Here is a 23,487-nt window from a genome sequence, read left to right as displayed (position 1 = left end):
CCCACAAAGCTGCTGAGCTTTTGGGGGGAACAAACCCATATTGTTGAGCTCTTCCAAAAATAGTGATTTTAAGATTTTGGAGCTCTTTCTGCTGCTTTTTCCATCGTGTTGCCATGCATCTGGGTTTTCCCTGACATTTTGCTGATTCAGCACCCCCCCCCCGCCATTTTTACACCCGAAAACCAGGACATCTCAGGATTTTTCCTGACATATAGCAAACCTAAATATAGGTAATATAGCGTTTACCTGCTCCAGAGTTAGCTGCTTTGAAATGGTATCATTTTCCAGTTTTTTAATTTTCTTCATCAATTTGTTCACTTGGAATTCCTGCTCCTGTTCTAAATGCTGCTCGAGTTCAGCCTTTTCATGCTGGAGCTGTGATTGGAAGAGATATTGAAACCCAATACATAAGCATTTGAAGAGCTACAAAGCACTTATAAGCATCACTTAATTTATATGGCTTAAAAACAACAAGACTCAAATTGAATAAGAGACTATTTCCTAAAACATGAAACATTAAGGATGTGTAAATTATGGTTAAGAAACAAAAGCAAATAACATTGCATTGCATTTTGAAATGATAGCTTCATCATTATAATTAATAGGAAATTTCTATTGGGGCTCCTAAGAATTGGGGGTAAGGGACAAGGCAATATAGCAGGGTGGATTTGATTTAAATCAATCTGATTTAAATCACGATTTAAATCACGATTTAAATCACTAGTCAGTAAGGCTTGATTTAAATCATAGTTTTCTACATAAAGACTAATTCTTGCTGGTATAACTTTAATATGCAAGTAGATGAAGATTTTTAGAATAACAACTTTTCATATTAGTTTTTTTATCCCCAGTTTAAAGGGTTATTCATATTTGGACAACTTTACTGTTGTACTTAGGAAGGAGAAAAATAATCATTACCTTAATAATAACAATTTAAATAGATTTATTCAACTGAAACAATAACATTACAGCATATGTTATTTGCTTAAACAAACATCCATGTTTGTTAACTAATTTGGCTAAACAAAAACAATATATATATATTTTAAGAAACTTAGACTCTCAGCCCAGCTTACACATGAAAAACGTAAATACTGTCCACTCCAAACAATCAGAAAAATATTGTTTCTATTCTATTCACTGAACTTCTTGAAACTTAGCACTGAAGGGGTTGTTTCTGTATTTATAGGTTTGTAGAACAATAGGATTAAGGTCTTTTTCTCAACTCTGTTCATGTTATAACATTTTTGCTGTGAAGAAGAGGCATGTGATCTCTGTTGAGTCAAATTCAGTTTTGAGAACTGCAAAAGTAAACCAAGAATCTGTGATAATATCTTGTAGGCAGAGAAACTGCCCAATAATCTTACAAAAACCTCTGGAAGAGCATGACATTGTGAATGGATTAATGGAATTTATTTACCCTAAAAATTAAACATATACAACCTTATTCTACATAATTAAAAAACTAATCTTTATTTCATGATGGAATAACCTTTGGATGGTAATATATTTTCCTCAAAAAGCATTTTATTTTAAAAAATCCAATTTAAATCAAAAAAATCGATTTAAATCAAAAAAATCCGATTTAAATCAAAAAAATCCGATTTTTTTGATTTTTTTTAAAAAATCATTGATTTTTATCCACCCTGCAATATAGCAATATAGCCTCGGTCCAATATACCTGAAGGAGTGTCTCCACCTCCATTGTTTTGCCCAGACACAGAGGTCCAGTGCCGAGGGCCTTCTGGCGGTTCCCTCGCTGCGAGAAGCCAAGTTACAGGGAACCAGGCAGAGGGCCTTCTCAGTAGTAGCACCCACCCTGTGGAACACCCTCCCACCAGATGTCACAAGAGAAAAACAACTACCAAACTTGTAGAGGACATCTGAAGGCAGCACTGTTTCGGGAAGCTTTTAATGTTTAATACATTATTGTATTTTAATATTTCTGTTGGAAGCCGCTCAGAGTGACTGGGGTATAAATAATAATTATATTATTATTATTATTATTATTATTATTATTATTATTATTAATTTGTTGAAGGGATTGCTGAAGGGATAGCATAAGGTTAGGAAAGCAACAATTAAAGCTGGTGTGCGACTGGAGGAAGGGGAGGGTAATGGAAGAGCACTCAGCACCAGCATCTATTCACCAGCACTCAATAGTTTATGAAGCCTCAAATGATCAGCTGAACTGGAACAGCTTCTACATACTGTTAATGACACAAAAGAGCTAGCTAACTTTTTGCAGTCTGGGAAGAATGGGACAGACTTCAGCTCTTTTAAGTGCACTGAGAAACACCTAACCAAACCACTCTGACCCACTGAATACCTAACCAAACAGGCAGGGGCCTATTAAGGTTTTGCTCTACATCATCAGTCTCTCTCTAAAAGCTTTTCTTCTGACAAGTACAGTCTATTCCAAGATGTCTGCTAATAGGGTATTTCCCCCCACACTGTGTTTCTGCAGCGCATTATCTATGGAACCAATTACTGTGCTACATAAACCTAATTGAACAAAGTGCCTTTACATGGCCAATAAATAAGTACAGAGTATTACTAAAAGCAACATCCAGGCATTTTGCAGCCCAGGCTAGCATAGTGTGTTATGACATGCTACTGTAAAAAATATGTTCTCACAGGAGGTGGGTCTAAGTAAATGTTCCTCTTGCACGTGAAAGCATACTTTACTTTTAAATTAAGCTGTCAGGTTTGAAGAGTATTTAAAATCAATACCTTCCTACACTAAAACTGAAAAGCTGATACATCAGTGTGTTTCTTACAACAAAGCAAATCATGCTGATGTGGGGAATTCTTGCCAAGCTGCTAACAGGAGATCTATAGCTCTCACACTGGCTGTTAGCTTTTGTATTTACAGTGTGCTGAAAAAACCTTCTGGAAGCCTTTTCCAGATGCCTCTTTGAATACACAAGTCTAAGTCCCTACACAGTGGAAGGCAAAAGTTGAACAATGCATGTGTGCAGGCGATAAGAGACAGCTGCTTTGTTAACTGTTTTTGCAATGGCATGATGTAGCAGCAATCAGGGACATTGGAAATCTGCTTGAGTGATCATGCCATAGAGAGTAGGACACAAAGAGCCCACTACCTTGAGAAAGATTTAGAAAATATTCTCAGATGCTGTAAATTAAGCAAATTCTGTGTTTACATGTTTGGGCATCCTGTAGCTTAGAATTCCAGAGTTTCTCTCAGTAATTTTCATAGTGGCAAAAGGGAGGAGGCTATCGGTCTCATGTCCCCAGGCAACTGATTTGCCATCTTGAGAACAAAATGCCCTGGAGCTGTTGATCTGATCCAGCATGGCTGTTCTTATGCCTGGGAGGAAAGGAGTTTAATCTTTAATGTTTTAAAGGAAAAACATCAAAGGAAATGGTACAAGAATACAACATTCAGAACATGCAACATCCCTAGCTCACACGTATTCTCTTTCATGATAGAGTCAAAGATATAACATGTGGGTTAGTTCAAATATAACAATTTCAGCTTAAGCCATGGTTGATTTAGCTGAGAACAAGATTGTGCCCACGTGTTCATTTCACCTTTGCCGTCACCTGCTGGCTTTAGAGACTGGATTATGGTAACTTTAAACCAGGGCTGGGGAACTTCAGGCTTGTGGGGGTTGGTGTATGTGGTTTTGTGCCTTGTCACTCCCTAAGGCATGTCACTACCCAGGCCATATCCCTCACTGACCCTACCGGTATTATTCCATACCCTCCTCAAGTTGCAAAGTTAAGTTGCTATCCTATGCACATTTATTCTCTAGTAAGCACTACTGAACTTGGTGAGACTTACTAAACATGCACAACTAAGCTCATTTATTAGTTTATAGCCCAATCCCATGCATGCAAGTAGATTCAGAGCTGATGAAGCGGCTGGGCCAAAGCCGAAAGGACGCTCAGTTGCGGATATGCCTGGAAGCGAAAGGAAAGTCCGATGCTGTAAAGAAAAATATTGCATAGGAACCTGGAATGTAAGAACCATGAATAGAGGTAAGCTGGATGTGGTCAAAAATGAGATGACAAGAATAAATATCGACATCCTGGGCATCAGTGAACTAAAATGGAAGGGAATGGGTGAATTCAGTTCGGGTGACTATCATATCTACTACTGTGGGCAAGAATCCTGTAGAAGAAATGGAGTGGCCCTCATAGTCAACAAAAGAGTGGCAAAAGCTGTAATGGGATGCAATCTCAAAAATGACAGAATGATCTCGATACGAATCCAAGGCAGACCTTTTAACATCACAGTAATCCAAGTTTATGCACCAACTACCGGTGCTGAAGAAAGTGAAATTGACCAATTCTATGAAGACCTACAACACCTTCTAGAAATGACACCAAAGAAGGATGTTCTTCTCATTACAGGGGATTGGAATGCTAAAGTAGGGAATCAAGAGATAAAAGGAACAACTGGCAAGTTTGGCCTTGGAGTTCAAAACGAAGCAGGGCAAAGGCTAATAGAGTTCTGTCAAGAGAACAAGCTGGTCATCACAAACACTCTTTTCCAACAACACAAGAGACGACTCTACACATGGATATCACCAAATGGGCAGCATCGAAATCAGATTGATTATATTCTCTGCAGCCAAAGATGGAGAAGCTCTATACAGTCAGCAAAAACAAGACCTGGAGCTGACTGTAACTCAGATCATCAGCTTCTTATAGCAAAATTCCAGCTTAAACTGAAGAAAGTAGGAAAAACCACTGGGCCAGTAAGATACAATCTGAATCAAATCCCTTATGAATACACAGTGGAAGTGAGGAACAGGTTTAAGGATTTAGATTTGGTGGACAGAGTGCCTGAAGAACTATGGATGGAGGCTCGTAACATTATACAGGAGGCAGCAACGAAAACCATCCCAAGGAAAAGGAAATGCAAGAAGGCAAAATGGCTGTCCAACGAGGCCTTACGAATAGCGGAGGAGAGGAGGCAAGCAAAATGCAAGGGAGATAGGGAAAGATACAGGAAACTGAATGCAGATTTCCGAAAAACAGCAAGGAGAGATAAGAGGGTCTTCTTAAATGAGCAATGCAAAGAAATAGAGGAAAACAATAGAATGGGGAAAACCAGAGATCTGTTCAAGAAAATTGGAGATATGAAAGGAACATTTCGTACAAAGATTACCATAATCAAGGACAAAAGTGGTAAGGACCTAACAGAAGCAGAAGACATCAAGAAGAGGTGGCAAGAATACACAGAGGAATTATACCAGAAAGATATGGAGGTCTCGTACACCCCAGGTAGTGTGGTTGCTGACCTTGAGCCAGACATCTTGGAGAGTGAAGTCAAATGGGCCTTAGAAAGCACTGCTAATAACAAGGCCAGTGGAAGTGATGATATTCCAGCTGAACTATTTAAAATTTTAAAAGATGATGCTGTTAAGGTGCTACACCCAATATGCCAGCAAGTTTGGAAAACTCAGCAATGGCCAGAGGATTGGAGAAGATCAGTCTACATCCCAATTCCAAAGAAGGGCAGTGCCAAAGAATGCTCCAACTACCGCACAATTGCGCTCATTTCACACGCTAGCAAGGTTATGCTTAAAATTCTACAAGGCAGGCTTAGGCAGTATGTGGACCGAGAACTCCCAGAAGTGCAAGCTGGATTTCGAAAGGGCAGAGGAACCAGAGACCAAATAGCAAACATGCGCTGGATTATGGAGAAAGCTAGAGAGTTCCAGAAAAACGTCTACTTCTGCTTCATTGACTATGCAAAAGCCTTTGACTGTGTCGACCACAGCAAACTATGGCAAGTTCTTAAAGAAATGGGAGTGCCTGATCACCTCATCTGTCTCCTGAGAAATCTCTATGTGGGACAAGAAGCTACAGTTAGAACTGGATATGGAACAACTGATTGGTTCAAAATTGGGAAAGGAGTACGACAAGGTTGTATATTGTCTCCCTGCTTATTTAACTTATATGCAGAATTCATCATGCGAAAGGCTGGACTAGATGAATCCCAAGCAGGAATTAAGATTGCCGGAAGAAATATCAACAACCTCAGATATGCAGATGACACAACCTTGATGGCAGAAAGTGAGGAGGAATTAAAGAACCTTTTAATGAGGGTGAAAGAGGAGAGCGCAAAATATGGTCTGAAGCTCAACATCAAAAAAACCAAGATCATGGCCACTGGTCCCATCACCTCCTGGCAAATAGAAGGGGAAGAAATGGAGGCAGTGAGAGATTTTACTTTCTTGGGCTCCTTGATCACTGCAGATGGTGACAGCAGTCACGAAATTAAAAGACGCCTGCTTCTTGGGAGAAAAGCAATGACAAACCTAGACAGCATCTTAAAAAGCAGAGACATCACCTTGCCGACAAAGGTCCGTATAGTTAAAGCTATGGTTTTCCCAGTAGTGATGTATGGAAGTGAGAGCTGGACCATAAAGAAGGCTGATCGCCGAAGAATTGATGCTTTTGAATTATGGTGCTGGAGGAGACTCTTGAGAGTCCCATGGACTGCTAGAAGATCAAACCTATCCATTCTTAAGGAAATCAGCCCTGAGTGCTCCCTGGAAGGACAGATCGTGAAGCTGAGGCTCCAATACTTTGGCCACCTCATGAGAAGAGAAGAATCCTTGGAAAAGACCCTGATGTTGGGAAAGATTGAGGGCACTAGGAGAAGGGGACGACAGAGGACAAGATGGTTGGACAGTGTTCTCGAAGCTACGAACATGAGTTTGACCAAACTACGGGAGGCAGTGCAAGACAGGAGTGCCTGGCGTGCTATGGTCCATGGGGTCACGAAGAGTCGGACACGACTAAACGACTAAACAACAACAACATGCATGCTTACCTAAGAGGTCTTTCTCAGTTACATGTCATTTCTCATTTAAAGATTTCAAACTACTGGGTTTTAAAGATTTCAAACTACAGGGTTTTATTCAATGTCCTCCAGTTCCATCATTACAAGGATTTCTCCTTGTGTAATGGAACGGTTTGCACCTTTGTACCCACAACATGCCGCCTAAATAGGTTCTGGATGTTCCCTCAACTCTCAGGAGCAGATCTGGCGATGGTGCAGGACATACATATAGTGAGGGGGAGATGTCCTGTTGTGCCAATGTCAGTCTTTTGTTGTTGTTTAGTCGTTTAGTCGTGTCCGACTCTTCGTGACCCCATGGACCATAGCACGCCAGGCACTCCTGTCTTGGCGTGCTATGGTCCATGGGGTCACGAAGAGTCGGACACGACTAGTCCTTACACAAGTGCAATTATTTAGTTGAATACCACCCACAATTTTTGAAGCTATGACTTTCGTAATAGTGCCTCACCTGAATCATCTGGTAAGTGTTTTTTTCACCCTTTCCCTTTTGGGTCTGAAAAGTCAAGCTGAAACTTTACATACCTGCATCAGCTTCCTTGAAAGCTCATTAGTGAGAAATTCTTCCTCTTTTTCATAGTTCACTGCAAGTGTCTCCTTCTCCTTCTGCAAAGCTTGAATCTTCTTAAACAGTGTATTACTGATAAATTCCTCTTCTTGCTCTGCCCTTGCTTGCTGTAAGAGAAACATGTCTTTTTTTAAAAAAATAAAACCAGAAACCACAAAATGAAATGATCCAAGTTACCAGCAATGAACTGGATTGTACCCAAAATGTTTCTCTGCTCAGTCCTTTCTTTTGCTACTTAGCCTGGAAAGGCACTGGGCACCAAAAGAAAAAAATGCTGTTGCTCTGCCCCCACTTTCATTAGATTCAAAGCGATGCGAAACAGCAGCACTACCCATAAAACCCACATTACCCAAGTTCTTATCCAGAGAACCGCAGAACAGCAAGAAGTAATGCACACATTTCTGCACCAGTGGGCAAACCGTGCCTAGCTCTGTGCGGACTGATGGTGATTGGGCCGTATAAACGAACCCAAGTGAGTTATGCATAGATTTAATAGATTCCTGGGTGTGGTCAGCTTTGTTTGTTTTCTTAAGTTCCCAAACAGACAGTGGGCTTTCCTATAAAAAGCAAAGCAGATCTGTAAGCAGAAGTTTTAGCCAATGCCGTGCAATGACCAAACCAGTGTGTGACTATTTTTAGCCCTCACAAAATGCAAGCCCTTAGGAGAGTAAAGGTGATTTTAATATACAACGAAGCCATGTATATAAAAGGAATGGGGATGTGAAGAAGTGACAGCGGGTCTCTTGACTACTTGCGGAGTCAGAGATCCTTCATCACCTTTATACAGGACACACACCACACACAATACAGGCGCCAGGATTTTAAAACATCAATTCTTTGGTCCACATTTATCAGCAGCTGGCTCAAAAAAAAGCAAGGAGAAACAACAAATGAAACATATTAAAAGGAATACGGTACCTGTTTTCTATGTATAGTCAACTTCTACAGTACATAATGAAGTTTCAGAAATTACATTACAAATAAAGGCCCCAGTGTGCATGTTTTAAACACAATTGCAAATTTTCACAGCCCTAAGCAGTAACACTTGCATTAGGATCCAGAGAGTTCAGAAAGATCAAGGGGAAGGTTTGCTTGGTGTTTACAGAACTGGATTGGGCCTCTAGAGACTTCAGTTTCCAGTCTACTGCAGGATTTATGTGTGCTCTTGGGGAAGATTCACCATCTGATTCATACCTGTTCCCTATCTGAGAAACTGACACAACAATGCACAAAGGTATCTGGAGAGAGAGAAAATACTGAAGATCAAAATGTAATGTGAATGCTACTGCAAATAAGACAAGACAAAAACCTTCAGTAATCCAGTAGAACACCTAAACACTTGGTCTCAGCAATACTTAACTGTTATTCACACATTTTCTCAGAGCACAAATTCAACAAAGGATATATATAAAAAAACAGGGCAATTAGTAATTCGCTATTCAACAACAACAGCAAGCACAAGAGTGGGGCCACACTGGGGTTGTTGCAAAATGTGCAGCGACCCCAGGCCAGCAAAAAGACGAAGTACAGTCATACCTCGGTTTAAGTACGCTTCGGTTTGAGTACTTTCAGTTTAAGTACTCCACGGACCTGTCTGGAACGGATTAATCCACTTTCCATTACTTTCAATGGGAAAGTTTGCTTCAGGTTAACTACGCTTCAGGTTAAGTATGGACTTCCAGAACCAATTACACTCATACTTCGGGTTAAGTACGTTTCAGGTTGAGTACTCCGTGGACCCGTCTGGAACAGATTAATCCACTTTCCATTACTTTCAATGGGAAAGTTCGCTTCAGGTTAAGTACAGACTTCTGGAACCAATTGTGTACTTAAACCAAGGTACCCCTATAAAAGATTATGGCTGCAATTCTATGCACATTCATCTAACAGAGTGAGACACAGCACTGAGGCATAAATGGGAATTGACCCGGTATGCTTCTGAGTCTTACTACACCCTGTGCTTTCAGTAGTTTATACAGCACTATAAATATATTACAAACAATACCACTTTAAACAGTGGTATATTATTTCAAAGTGAAGAACTTAATTGAAGCAATCATCAGCTATCTGGGAGGGTGTCTGAGAGGCCACAGGATGCATTGCCCTCTCTATAGGCAAAAGCATCCCCATTGCAAAAGGAAGCTCTGCCACCATTGCTCTATTAATACCAGTGCTCTGGAGACAAGTTAGCAGCATCAGAAACATGGTGTTGATCAGGAGATGTTTTGGATCCAAAGGCCCCTTGTTTTCCTGACACTCTCCTCTAAAGAGCTAAAAATTACATCAGCCCTGGTGATAGTGTACTTGTCATCCCTCCTATTAGTATCAATGGGAGGGGGGAATTAAAGTCTGGTGTGTGTGTGTGTGTGTGTGTGTGTGTGTGTGTGTGTGTGTGTGAAGGAAAGGTGTGAGAACACCTACAGTGATTGGGAAATGTCAGTTTTTCCACCAAGAGATCTGTGCTCCCGCTCTTAAAAGTTGCTTATGATGGCTCAGGCGTACAACGACAGCACCGTGTTTTTGCTATGTGCCTTAATTACAGGAGCACTCCCATGTCCTATAATTAACCAAGCATGGTCAAAGGATTATTGCTCAGAATGCAGTAACTTTTCACTTTAAGCAGTGAATGATCATACTCATACCAACACCTACAGTAGTGAACAGCAAAGTGAGTTCTATTTTTAGAGGGTAGGAGAAATGAAATAAAAATCCATTAGGTGACTGGCTAGTTGTGAAATCCAAGTTTAGCTGCTTCTCTTTCTTTCACAACAAGTAAATTTCTCATTTTCTAAAAACATTTAAATTGGCAAACAGAGGAAAGCAAAACCTTGAACTCAAGTCTCTGAGGTTGAATATCACTGCAAATGAGAACAAGTAACTCCAGCTTTTTCTGTCACATTAGAATAACATTATTTTTCCAACCCCCCCCCCCTGCAAATTGTGAATGGGGGGGGGAGCATTTCTACTTTACACTGCAGAAAGAAAAAATCCTTGCCTAAAAATACAGAAGCAGCACTTTTTTGCTTTGTTTTCAAGGCTATTTGACATTGCTAAGTTATGTACTAAACACATGAAGGACAGTGATTCACCATTCTCCAACACATAAGCAGAATTTCAAGCTTGATATATCTCTATTATAATAAAACAAAAGGAGGCATGGACACTGGTGACCTGATGGCGCCTACATATATTCTAAACACGTGATCTAAAAGCTAGAGAAGTTTGATAATAAAATAAGGTCGCATTGGCTGCTTGTATGTCATGCTTTTTGAAAACCAAAAAGATTGTGATTTTTAAATGGATAGTGTAATTTGTGAGTTTGGATTCATTATGCCAAAAATCCGGTGAAGTCACGTCAAAGTAATGTTTTGGTCTCTCATCTTGATTCAAAGTGGTGCTCAGTGCCCAAATGGCAGAAAAGTCCCCCACCTTCACTTCAGGAAATTTTGTGCCAAGTTTGGCAACAGTATCTCAAGAGGCAGCTGAACCTAGCCCAGAAAATGGGGAGAGCCATGCCAAAGTGTGGTTGCAGATTCCCATCTTGATTCAAAATGCTGTCCGGCATCCAAATGGCAACGAAGACCACTGCCCCCAATTTGGGGACCATTCTGCCAAGCCTGAAAATGATATCTCAAGAGATAATCAAACCTATAGAGGACAGATGGATAGACAAACCATTTTCCAAGCTCATGAAGGTGTGAACATAATCTTCCTAGTAGACCTAGGACTATAGTCAATCAAACCACAGACTGAGTCTAGATAGCTTGCTAGGGATGTCAAGAAAGGCAGGCTCGGAAGTGGTAGGGCTCACCACAGATGACACTAGGAGACAGATGCCATCATTGTGGTTGACAACTGCATAAAATAACAGCAATTATATGCTTCATGTAACCATTTTGTGGGCACTTCCCATGTGGTGGTGAGTGTGCATTGGCCGCTCAGTTAAGACTTATGAGAGCCATTGTTGCTGCCACTGGTAATTCACAACCCATGATTACTTCAGTGTTATAATTGTGCAACTGTTATCATCATGTTAATGGAACAATCTGTTTCTTATGCTTAAAAACTGTAGCTAGTAGTCAGGGATGACTAGAATTATGGTCCAATAAAATGTGAACGCCCCAGGTTAGCCACTTTGCCTTACAGCATTCAACGTATAAACTGAACTTATTACTTTTACACCCTTACCCATATGGTTATGGACAGGCACCCACGCATGGATATTTTGCTATTGGTCTAGACACCATCCTCCCAACTCATGTTTTCTCCCTTGCTGGCTTTTGTTATTTTGTAAAAATTAAAAAATAACCTAATAAAATATATTAATAAAAAACGTTTCTACCTACAGTTTCATACAAACTTCAGTTGGACTGGTTTACTGAACACCCAAACATAATTCGCAATGCTACTTGGCCTGAGGCAGTAGAAAGGCAATGAAGCTTTGCCTGCCACTGGCACCATGTTGCTTAAAAAAAACAAGACTTGTTTACTGGCACATATGACACATTGCCATTTTGAGATGAAGATAAAATGGTTTCAGATATCAGTTCTCTCCCAATCTCAATATGCAAAATGGGAACCACTGAGGAGACAAAAGCAGAAAATGCCCTCCAAATCCACATTTATTGTACCATGCAAGATACACCTAAAAATGATTTTTAAAAAATATCAAATAATCACCCATATCATAGAAATTCCTTTATAGATAATATAAAACTAGCTTTTCAACTGGCTCTTTTTTGGGTGTGGGTGTGTTTTCAGATTTCAGCTGCAGATGTATGTAGGTTTACAATATTTTTTATCTTGTTTTAAATCAGATCTCAGGCTTTGGAATGGAGCAATTGTTAAAATCCCAATTTAATGCCACACACAAATCTATCAGATAATGGTGCTTGGCACAGATGCCAAGGGGGAGAACGGAAGGAGCCGCTTCCATATTCACCTAACTGCAGTTTTTCGTTTTCAGATTATAGCCTGTGTGTTTTGTGGTGGTGGGAATATAAAATGCAGTTTCAAAAATTATTACTGGGTTGTCAAGTTTGCTGGCCTATTATGACATCCACCCTGTGCTTGGTGAGCTTTGAACATGGCATTAATGGATCATTAGGTTGTTCCAGGCATTGATGTGACTCATACTGCTCTGGTGAGAACTCAATCCAGTTTTAGTTTGGCACGATTATTATTATTTTCTTCTTCTTTTCACAAAGTTTGCAGAACAGAAGCAGCCTAGAGTTGGCTGGCTGGATGATTGCGATAATTCTAGAGAGGCAAAGGGGGCTGCAACTGTGACTCTAACCGAGTATGTTTGTGTGTTTTATCCATTTGTTTGTGCACATTTGTAAATATAAGCAGATTAGTACAAAGCACCATGAGCTTTCAACACTCTTTTCTCTTATAAGGAGCTGGTCCTAGAAATAATATTGACTATACTAAGCTTCTTAAGGTAGTACAAAACATGCACAACTGGCAAAACAAGATGAAGAAAGTTGTGCTTTTTTGGGGAAATTATGCTTTTATAATGCAAAACAGTGACACAAATGGAGGGGTGGTTGAGTTGTAGCATGCTTAGAAAAGAGAAAGAGGACCTGTGTGGATTGGCTGTGTGACATAGTTAGGCAACCAACAGAGGTTTCCTCTCCTTCACTGTATTGCTGAGAGCTCTTCGCTTCAGTAGGGTACAGGAAAAACTGCCAGTGGTGCATGGAACCGTAGGTGAGCCAAGTGTGCTCTAGAATAGTGCACAATCATACTTGAAACAGCAGGTTTGGCAGAATAGCTGGCACCCCCACTGGCTGAAACTGGAGCTAATTTGTATTGCAAAATACAGAAAAATAGGGTGTGCAAACAAGTTGGAGAAACTTGCAACTTGATTCTAGCATATTGGTTGTGCTATCTGTCGGAATAAGCTTTGAACACTCTGTGCTTAGAAAAAAAAGTTTGTGAAGTCACAAAAGTAGTTTCTATCATTTCTTTTTCACAATGCTTCATTTTGGGTGTCTGATGTCTAAAGCCAAATCATGTGATGTATTTATTACTTTGTATTTTTCCAATGGAAGAAATTCATACTGATTTGAAGACTTCAATGAAGTCCAATCTGTTGAAGTAACACTAGCTTCCCCTACTAGCTCTGTAGATGCATTTGCCTTGCTTTGCAATGCTGCCTGCCTGCATTTAATTTTTACAAACTGTGAATTACATAAGGTTGCCTTTGGACACAGCACTAAATCATAGTCCTGTGCTCATAGCCTTGTGCTTGTGCACTCCCTTCTCATTCTTTAGCATGGCGGCGAGAAAAACATGGGAAGCATCTGGTTCCATTTTAAAGAGGTTAAAGTCTGATTAGCTTTTGCTATGGTTTGCCCAAACAAGCCAAGATCAAACCACCGTTTTGATCCTGGCTTGTTTGGATAAACCATAATTAGCCATAGCTCCTGGTTTGGAAAGAAAGAATCACATTCACAGGTTTAGTAACCCTGTGTGCCCAACCTGGTTTCACAAGTGCATCCCAGCTCCACTGCAGGCGAGTTTTGAAAACAGTTTGTGATATGACATGGAAGATTTATTTCTATGTATTAAACATTGTATACTACTCAATTACTCATCCAAAAATTCTCTGGGTGGTGAACAAGACAATTTAAAAGCCATAAAAATTAATACAAGGCAAAACCTTTACAGGTAATCACAATAAAAATTATAGCCACAATCTGCAACCTATAGAAAAACAGCATTAAAAAGCAATCAATCCTTGAAACAATCCTTCAGGTAACTTGACCTAAAGCTGTTCAAGACTTTAAGGTTAATACCAAGGCTTTGATTTGGTCCGAGTAATGGACTGGCAGCCAACAGAGATGGAGAAGCACACAGAAGCCCTGTGGTGCACTTAAATAGACTCTTTGGAGTGTAGCCTTGGAATATTTTCATTTCACTCTCATGTCTCCCCTCCTGCGGTGATCTCTTCATATATATAAATGATTCCATTTTATTAAAGACCTTTTCCCTTTGTGACTTGACTATACTGACACTTTTAATTAACTGGATCATTTGATCTTTGTCACATACCTTTTGCCTTGCCTAACATAATCCATGCATGGCTGTTCTTTTCAGTTTCCCAGAGAAAAGAAGCAAGTTTCAATTCAACTTAGGTGGCTATAGAACACGCATAACTACAGGTAAGATATGCACGATCTTCACTCTAAGTTGCAAGATATTCATCAGCTTTAATAATTAACATTTCTGTCCTGTGTCTACGGTAGCAGCAAGCAGAGAGCAATTATAGTTCCACTACATGTGGGAAGTACGTATAAATAAGAACACAGTTACAAATTACCATATTTGTTTAACTGTTCTGTTGAGTCACTCCCACCTCTTACTTGTTGGCATTCTTCCAGGTTCTCTCTGAAATTCCACTCTATTTTGCTCTATGGATGGAGTATACAGTTACTAAAATAATGCTCTGCAGTCAGCAATACAGTATCATGAAACAGAAAGGGAAAGAAGGCTACCTTTGCTTCTTTTGTCTAACAGGACAAATTTGAATGAGCAACAACAACAAAGAGAGGGAGGGAGGGAGGGAGGGAGGGAGAGGGAAAACATGTCAATGAAGAGAGGAAAAAAGATTTAACTATGCCCCTCAATTTGCTGAAAGTTGCTATTATTTCAGAGCAACTAGAGAAAGTTACTTGGCTCCATGGCTTTTCAGCTTGGGGTCTTCACAAGGATCCATTCTGTTTTAAATGTTATTCAACATCTATATGAAATAGTTGGGTGCTATCATATGTGGAGTTGGGAGCACAGAAGCTTTGTGCTGCTGGCACTCAGTTTTATCTCTCCATTTTATCTCAATCTGGAGGTGCTATGCAGGTGTTGAACTTGTGTCTGGAAGCAGTAATGGGCTGGACCGGGGCCAATTAAACGGCTGAAAGCTGACAAGATGGAGGTCCTGTGGGTGGATGGCCCCCAAGTCCAGGAATTAGGGGAGCAAACTGTTCTGCGAGGAGTTGAATGAACGGATTCATAGTCTGGGAGTAGGCCTACTCCAGGATTCCAACTTGTCACTAGAGTCTCAAATCTCTTCTGCAGCTGGAAGTGGTTATGCCCAGCTTTGGCTGTTTCACCGGAACATCCAAAACCATTTAACAATTTCATCATGGAGTGCACTTAGGATGAGTTGCCCAAAGAGTTGCCCGTTTCATTAACTAAGAAAAAGATGGAGTGCCTTAACATTCATATCTATCTCTTCTGCCACGCTCTCAAGAGACAAGCGCAAGCCTCCTTTCTCAGAAAGCAGAAAACCTTGAACAGCAAGCATCTTATTGCAACACTTATTAGGAAGAAGCAACAACTAAACGTGTACATACTCAAATGCAGGAGGATCAAAACTAACATTCTGCATAATAAATCTAATCAGGGAGTCTAAATAAAATAAAATAATAATAATAATAATAATAATAATGAAGAAAATGAAACTAAACATCTGAACGAAAGAATGCCATATTATTGACTTCCACCAGGAACCTAGTTTAATAACAGCTTTGCTTTAAGGTCCCGAGTTGTCATAGTTAACAGAAACCAAAAACTAAGCAAATATTCCTAGCTTCTTGCCATGACTTGCCATTGTAGATTATTTTCCATTGCTGTACTGTGCACCTCTGACCACAAAGGCATTTTACAACTCATTTTCCAGTTTGTATCAACAGTGCAGTCCCAGTTCTGGGTATCTCACCTGCAGGATCCTTCTGCACCTATATTGACTCATCACCAGAAATCTGCATAAATAGGTGTGACAATCCCCCCTTGTGCAGAATTTTGCTTCCTGTTACAAAGGAACAAGGTGGAAGTGCTATAGTAAGTGAATTTCTGGTCCCTGGGATGTACAGAATAGACTGGAAATTAAATAAAAATAATTAAAGGCACATCACTGTGTACTCACATACCCCACTTGCCCAGCAAAAGTTGATGTAGTCACTGCTCCTTCCGCAAAATAAGTTGCAATTGTCTTTTTTTATACTATGAGTATAAAGCTATGTCAAACTATTCTTGGGGGGGGGGGAGAGACCAGTAACTTTCAGGGAAATCTTATTCCATATCAACATTAAATAACCCCCCAAAAATCACACAAATGGGCTGAAGTCCAAAGAACTACTGTGGCACACCCAAATGCTTGTACTAACTTGGTGTGATTTCTTTTAAAAAGTGATTAGATAGCTACCCCACCCGCATTGCCACAGCACAAGCTACTTTTTAAAACTTCCCCTTTAAAACCGGTTTGCCATGTAGAATTGGTGCAAGGGTGGAGGAATGTGTTTTGAGAGGGTGCAATTCAAGAAACAAGTACTGTATGGCTGAGTGGTTCTTTGCTGTGGCCACGATTTCTATTTCCAGTAAGAAACAGATCAATACACTATAAATTTCAAGGCATCTTTGGACTTTTAAAAACACTAAGTACACTGTTACATATCATACAAATAAATAGTAATTTCTAACATGGGCTCCAACACTTGATACATGCAGCAAAATTTCCCATTGTATACTGACGGTACCATCCTTGGAATCCAATGCACAATGAGATGCTACTCATCCTGGTAGTGCGGAGAAGGTGAACTGACAACAACAACATTATTGGATTCTGATCTACCTATCCTACAGTACACAAGCAATAGAGGTAATATGTACTCATCCTAAATTCAGGCAACTCCCCTAAATCTAGCACAATTATCCCCATAAAGTTCAAACTGCTATTTGGGCACACCAGTGGCGGAGCTTCATGCTTTGGCACTGGGGGGGGGAGCAGGCGGGGCTGGCGCATGTCCTGAGGGCGGGGCAGCCACAATGGAACCCTGCCGGGATCGCGCTGTCGGGGGCAGTGCGCTCCCCCCCACTCCTCTTCCTCCGCCAGTGGGGCACACCAGTGAGCCGCAAGAGAACAGCTAAGATGCATTCAAAAGTAACCTCTCACAAGCAAAAGGTATCCACCTACAGAGGAGACAGCCACCTGCATGTCAGTAAGATCCACTGTTTGTCCTTAGAGCCTCCTAAGCAGACTCAGCATTTGAGGCAATTTGATCATTAAATCACCCCACTGAGAGAGATGCAGCAGAACTACTCTCAGAGGAGGCACACTCGGAACAGCAACTCATAAACACAGGGGTAAAGCTCCTCTGAGGACAGATAGTTCTTACACATCCAAAGAACTTTGTTTTTAGTTATGTAAACAAGAGAAGAATGTCTTCCATAGTACTAGTTACAGGTAGGTAGCTGTGTTGGTCTGACGTAGTCGAAACAAAAAATAAAAAAAAGTCCTTCCAGTAGCACCTTAGAGACCAACCAAGTTTGTCATTGGTATGAGCTTTCGTGTGCATGCACACTTCTTCAGATGCCGTCAGTTTTAATTGCAGGATGGGGGGGACTGCCTCAGCTTTTAGAAGTTTTGGCAACTCTCTTCTACCATCAAATTTCAAATATTTTTTTTAAAAAACTATTCTCCTCTACATTACTGGATACTTCTGAATACTTAATAGTGGAAGCCGTCTTTAGCACTAAAAGTTAGTGAAATATTTGCTTCTGCTTAACAAACATTAAAAAAACAGTTTCAGTTCTTTTCACATTAACAAATAAATTCCACTGGTTTCATAAATGTGTTCAAATCTTACAGCAAAAAGAAATGTGAACTATACACAGCTACGTTTTAAAAACATTACCTGAAATTTTAAAACACCAAATAATAATAATAAATAAAGGACTGAACTGAAAGGGGAAGCATCCCTAAGCCCCAACGGTACTGACAGCATAAAATGGTATAAAATGGTTCTTATATTAACATCCTATTCTTTTTTATGCATCCACTCAATCCTTTACTGCTTGCACATTAACACTTCAGTTGTGACGCACAACTGATTTAACACTACTTTTCATGTTGCCCATTACTGTATCTAGCTTGATTTTCAGTATCTAAACTGCCCTTGCAATGACAATCAGAAACTATTTAAGTGTTCATTTTACAGATATTTTTGAAAGCTATTAAAAGGCCGACTGCCAACAACTTGCTATAGAAATGCTGTACCCTTCTATATTCTTCAGTATGCTTTTCAGAACTATCTGTACTTCTGTATTTCTAAATATATAAAACCATTCATATATAAACCTCTGGTCAATGCAATATTTAGACTCTTACATAAAATATTGCTGATTGTAATTGTTTAATATCATGATAACCCCTTTGAACTTGCACACATCTACCTTGAGGTTTTAGTTTGCATAAAGTACACACCTTTAATGTGAAGATTTGCATCTGAGGCCATTCACTGAAATCAGCATCAATAAGCTCCTCTAGTCACATTGCAAATAATTTTGGCATTTCCCCCAGAGGTTTCTGCCTCCTAACATAGTACGGTATGTACCAATACTGAACTTTAAAGCATCCCAAGTATATCCACAACTTATAAAGAGACTTGTTTCATCATGATAAAAACAAGCGAAGAAATGAATATCACTTGCTTATTACTCTTTTTTCCCATGTGAATCCAGATCAGGTGCCCCAATCAAGCCTCAATAAACATAAACTATTTGAATGAACATACTAGTTAATATCAAACTTGAGAAGTCACAGATTGGAAGACTTTCTCTTTTAGTAAAAAAGGAGATTTAATTCAGCATCCTGTAGAAGTTAATGCGTTTCATCATCAAGATATTATCAAGCTATTATCATTTATTTTGAAAGGGCTATCCAGGCAAATAAGCATTCATTTAATCCATTAAATGTGGTCACTTTCACAGCACTTTGTAAACAAAATTTCACTCAGACTTTGGGGAAGTCTACCAGATAAGCAGAGAGCATCTACACAGGTTCCCTATGGCAGGAAATTCCTTCCTGATATAGGGAACTTGTTGGGGAGAGGTATCCCTGTCAGACTCGTTCTTATTAGAATTACTAGGGAGCAAACAATCATTTGTTCATTTTACTGGCATCCAAGAAGAATCTTCATTTGTTCAAAGAGTATCTTGTGTCTAGTTCTAGGATGCACCCGGGACTCCTTCCTAACTGGGTTTGGTAACTATTCTCCAAGAAATACACAGGAAGCCAAACTTCTATTGATACCACAAGTTTACCTCTTGATTTATAGGACAGGCTGGATGTCAAAAAGACAAACTCACCAAGTTTTCAAAATTTCAGAGCCATGGAGAATGCCACTACTATGCTTTTAGAGTAGACCCTTAAGCCAAAGGATTTCTAGTTTCAAAATAGATTCAAAATGAGTGAAATGTTCCAGTATGATAGTCAGTTCTCAAATAAGTATTCAAACTTAAGAACTGAATAAAGCAAACTAATCAGCAACTTCAACTAACGAGATAGTATTTTATCTAGCTGATGGAAGTCAGTGATTGCCTAGGAATGTCCATTCCACAATGAACTAGACCAGGTATGCTACATAACTGGTCCCCTATGTAGTCTGGTCCCTTAGAACATACCACCATTGTCCATTGTCAATGTCACACAATATGTTTGTGAACAGCTTGTGTCTACAATAGACAACAGAGATTGTGTTCAGTATATATTTGGTTCGACTTATAGGTAAAGGGACCCCTGACCATTAGGTCCAGTCGCGGACTCTAGGGTTGCGGCACTCATCTTGCTTTAGTGGCCGAGGGAGCCGGCGTACAGCTTCCGGGTCATGTGGCCAGCATGATTAAGCCACTTCTGGCGAACCAGAGCAGCGCACAAAACGCTGTTTACCTTCCCACTAGAGCAGTATGGTACCTATTTATCTGCTTGCACTTTGACATGCTTTCGAACTGCTAGGTTGGCAGGAGCAGGGACCGAACAACGGTAGCTCACCCCGTCGTGGGGATTTGAACCGCCGATGTTCCGATCGGCAAGTCTTAGGCTCTGTGGTTTAATCCACAGTGACACCTGCGTCCCAGCTTGACTTATAGATGCTCACAAAACCAAGCTAGTGTATTTTGCCACAGTACCTAATATTTATTATTGAAGCCCTGCATATTACAAGCCCAGCCTTGCACCAGTACTTGTGTTGTGTCAGCTCCCATGGGTCCTCATCAGGACTGTGCTTAGTTATGTAAAATAATCATCATAGCAGCCTACTTGTCAAACTATTTTGGACAACTAAAATCCCGTTAGATGTCACCTGGAGGCACTCAAGTACATTTTTCACCTCCGCACACTGTACAAACTACATACAAAGTCAAATATCAAAAGAAAGGCTATGGCTAATTTTCATGATCTCTCAAGCAGCTCTGCTTACAGAGGCTGGAATCCTGAATCCACCGTAAACAATAGAATTTTGCTAAGACTGATTTCTTTCCATGAACCAAAGCCATTTTAGGCAGGCAATCCTACTTCAGATCTCTGGAAGTGTCCATTCTGATTTAGACATTATATCTTTGGTCCCACACAAATAGGTTTGATTCTCTTTAATTAGAGAAAGGAACACCATATTTAGCATTGCCCAATGTAATGTCATTGCTGGATCCAATGAACCATTTGCGCAGCAATAACAGACTGATGCGACTCAATGGAAGCATTCAAATGTTAGGTTTGAACAGGGCTTTGGCAACACAGTAACTAGATTTTTGACTACATCCTCACACAAAACCAATGAAGGCGGTTCCAGCAATTCTGCCACAGAATATAAGTACCGTACATAGCAAACCTATGGCACCTTTTTTGCAATGGCTTTCCTCTCAGTGCAGCTTTCTATTTCCCCCTGTTACAAGTCAATGGCAACCATTCAGTGATCCGAGAGAGAATAAAGAATACAACTTGATCCCACTGGTATGTTTTGTGACCAAGCCAGCATCTACACAGATCTGCTCTATGCCGTTTTTCTGAGTCACCCTAGATCTGGTTTTGCTATATAAAATGAGCTAGTGTGGTTTAGTGGTTAGAATGTCAGACTGGGACCCAGAAGACCAGGGTTCAAATCCCCACTGTGGCCATGAAGCTCACCAGGTGGCATTGGGCTACTCACTCACTGCCTCTCAGTCTAATCTACCTCACAGGGTTGTTGTGGGGATTGGGGTGAGAGAACCATGTACAGGTGGTGACCATTTTGCACATGTCCAATTGATGCGTGACTGCTAACATATATGCCGCTTTCGGGCCTGGAGGGGAGCAGAATGGGTTTATGTGTGACCACTGACATGCCAATGACCTGGAACACAACGCCTGTGCAAATGGGAGTTGCTTGTATACCACTTAGAGCTCATTGGAAGAAAAAAGTGGGATACAGAATAGAATAATAAAATGGACATCTAGCCCAATGGGCATTGTCCAACGTCTGGCAAAACAATTTATAAAAACTATAGAAAGATCATGTATAAAGGTGTGCAATACCTGAAGTCCACCACTCATCTAGCTCCACACTTCTTCTATTCCTCGCTGTACCCACACATAATGCCTTCCTTGCTTTTCATTCCTCCTACCAACTTGCCAGCATTCAAAATTCGCCAGGTGCATTTTGCATCTGGCTATTGGCCACTTGCGATTAAGTGAAGTTGCTCGGGAGCCAGGATGACGCCTGACATCTCCACCATCTGGAGGTGCATGTCTGGGAATCCTTGGATCTTGACTGTTTTCACACATGAGTGAAAACAGCTATATCTTCCTGCTATATTTTATCTGCACAATCAGAATGAATTTCAGCAACCAAAAAGCCATATTGAGAAATTCGGCTTTCAGGACCACCTGGCCCCTAAACGGCAACTAGGCGTTCCATTTTGGCAACGGCAGCCCTGGTTTAAGGAGCCATTTGGCACTTAGCTTATATATCTGAGATTCTAACGCTGCAACTTAAACGGAGCACCTTGTTCATTCTGAACCACGTTTTGGGCAGCCACCATCTCCAACGCCATCCCTTCGCTCAGGTGTGAATGCAAAGAATCACAACCCAGCCATTCCAACAGAAGACAACGACGACGACGACACAACAACTGTGTGCAATAGACATGCATGCCGGCAGCAGGCGGAGCAGAGAAGAGAGCCCCATTCCCTCTCCAAAACATGTGGAGAGCAACTCCTGGCGAGCGAAACGAAAATAAAGACGGCTGCCACCAGGGGCCCGTTGGCGTGGCTGCTGCCCATGTTCAAATACCGAGAAGGCTCGACTCAGATTATGGCTCAGAGCTGTTCCGAGATGCAATCCTGAGTGCACTCAACTCGGCAGGACCTCCTTCGGAGTAGGCGCAGGATCGAGCTGTCTGCCAGGGCAAAGGTGGCTAAAAGCAGCAGCTCGCGCGTGGGGGAAAAGCGCGCAGGCGAGGAAAGGGGACGGAGGCGCGGGAAAGCCCGGAGCCCTCCCAGCTGGGCCTCCACCTTCCCCCGCCCTTCCCCCGGCGCCTCGCCAGCCCTTCCACCCGGAACCCTCCCAAGGCGAGGCCCTCCGAAGCCCCACCTGAGGCGGGCCCCGCCGGCGCCTCCCCTCCGCCAACTCCCAGGTGAAGAGGCGAGCGGCGGGCCTTCCTGAGGACAGGGAGAGGGTGCCTCGCGTGGGGGGGGGGGAGGCGAAGGGGGTCGAGCCCCGCTTGCTCCTGTAACGCCCTGCCCGGCCCTCCCGCACTCACGATGGTGACGCTGGCCTTGCGCAGGTCGCGGTTCTCCTCCTGCAGCGCTTTGCACTTGAGCTTGTAGGTCTCCAGCTCGATCTTGAGCACCTTGTTCTCCTGCTGCAGCGACGCCAGGCGGTTCGTCAGCTCCTCCAGCCGGAACGGCGAGATCACGATGCCGCCCGCTTTGCTGCCCCCCGAGGAGCCAGGCCCCGCCGGGCAGCCGGGAAGAGACACCCCCGGACCGCCGCCGCTGCCTCCCGCGCCGTCCGTGTCGCTCTCGCTGGCGCTGTCGGCCATGCCCCGGCCCTGGGGAGGCGGCGGCTCCTGCTGCTGCTGTTGCACACACCTCAGCGCGCTTTCCTGCTCGTCTGCCCGCCTCTCGGGCTGCGGCGGCTGTGCTGTTGCTGCTGCTGCGAGGCACGGAGGCGGGGTCGGCGGCCGAAGCTCACCGCCTGGGCCGAGCAAGCGACGAGAGGCTGGCGCACGCTCCGTCCGCGCCGAATAAGCCGCTCTCGCT

The 23,487-nt window shown here is 41.8% G+C and overlaps 1 protein-coding gene across 1 annotated transcript in view; it reads right to left on the bottom strand.

The window, feature by feature from the left end:
• Positions 1-23,484, bottom strand: part of CCDC6 (coiled-coil domain containing 6) — a 39,631-nt gene extending 16,147 nt beyond the window's left edge. The window contains exons 1-3 of the mRNA XM_035138100.2: positions 22,986-23,484; positions 7,367-7,516; positions 247-375 (exon numbers count right to left, since the gene is read on the bottom strand). Coding sequence (XP_034993991.1) covers positions 247-375; positions 7,367-7,516; positions 22,986-23,267 — 561 coding nt within the window. The 5' untranslated portion in view covers positions 23,268-23,484. The remainder of the gene's footprint in view (positions 1-246; positions 376-7,366; positions 7,517-22,985) is intronic.
• Positions 23,485-23,487: the final 3 nt, after the last annotated feature.

Source organism: Zootoca vivipara, chromosome 5, assembly GCF_963506605.1.
Source record: "Zootoca vivipara chromosome 5, rZooViv1.1, whole genome shotgun sequence".
In the NCBI taxonomy this organism is placed as follows: Eukaryota; Metazoa; Chordata; class Lepidosauria; order Squamata; family Lacertidae; genus Zootoca; species Zootoca vivipara.
This window is presented reverse-complemented; position numbering and strand designations above follow the sequence as displayed.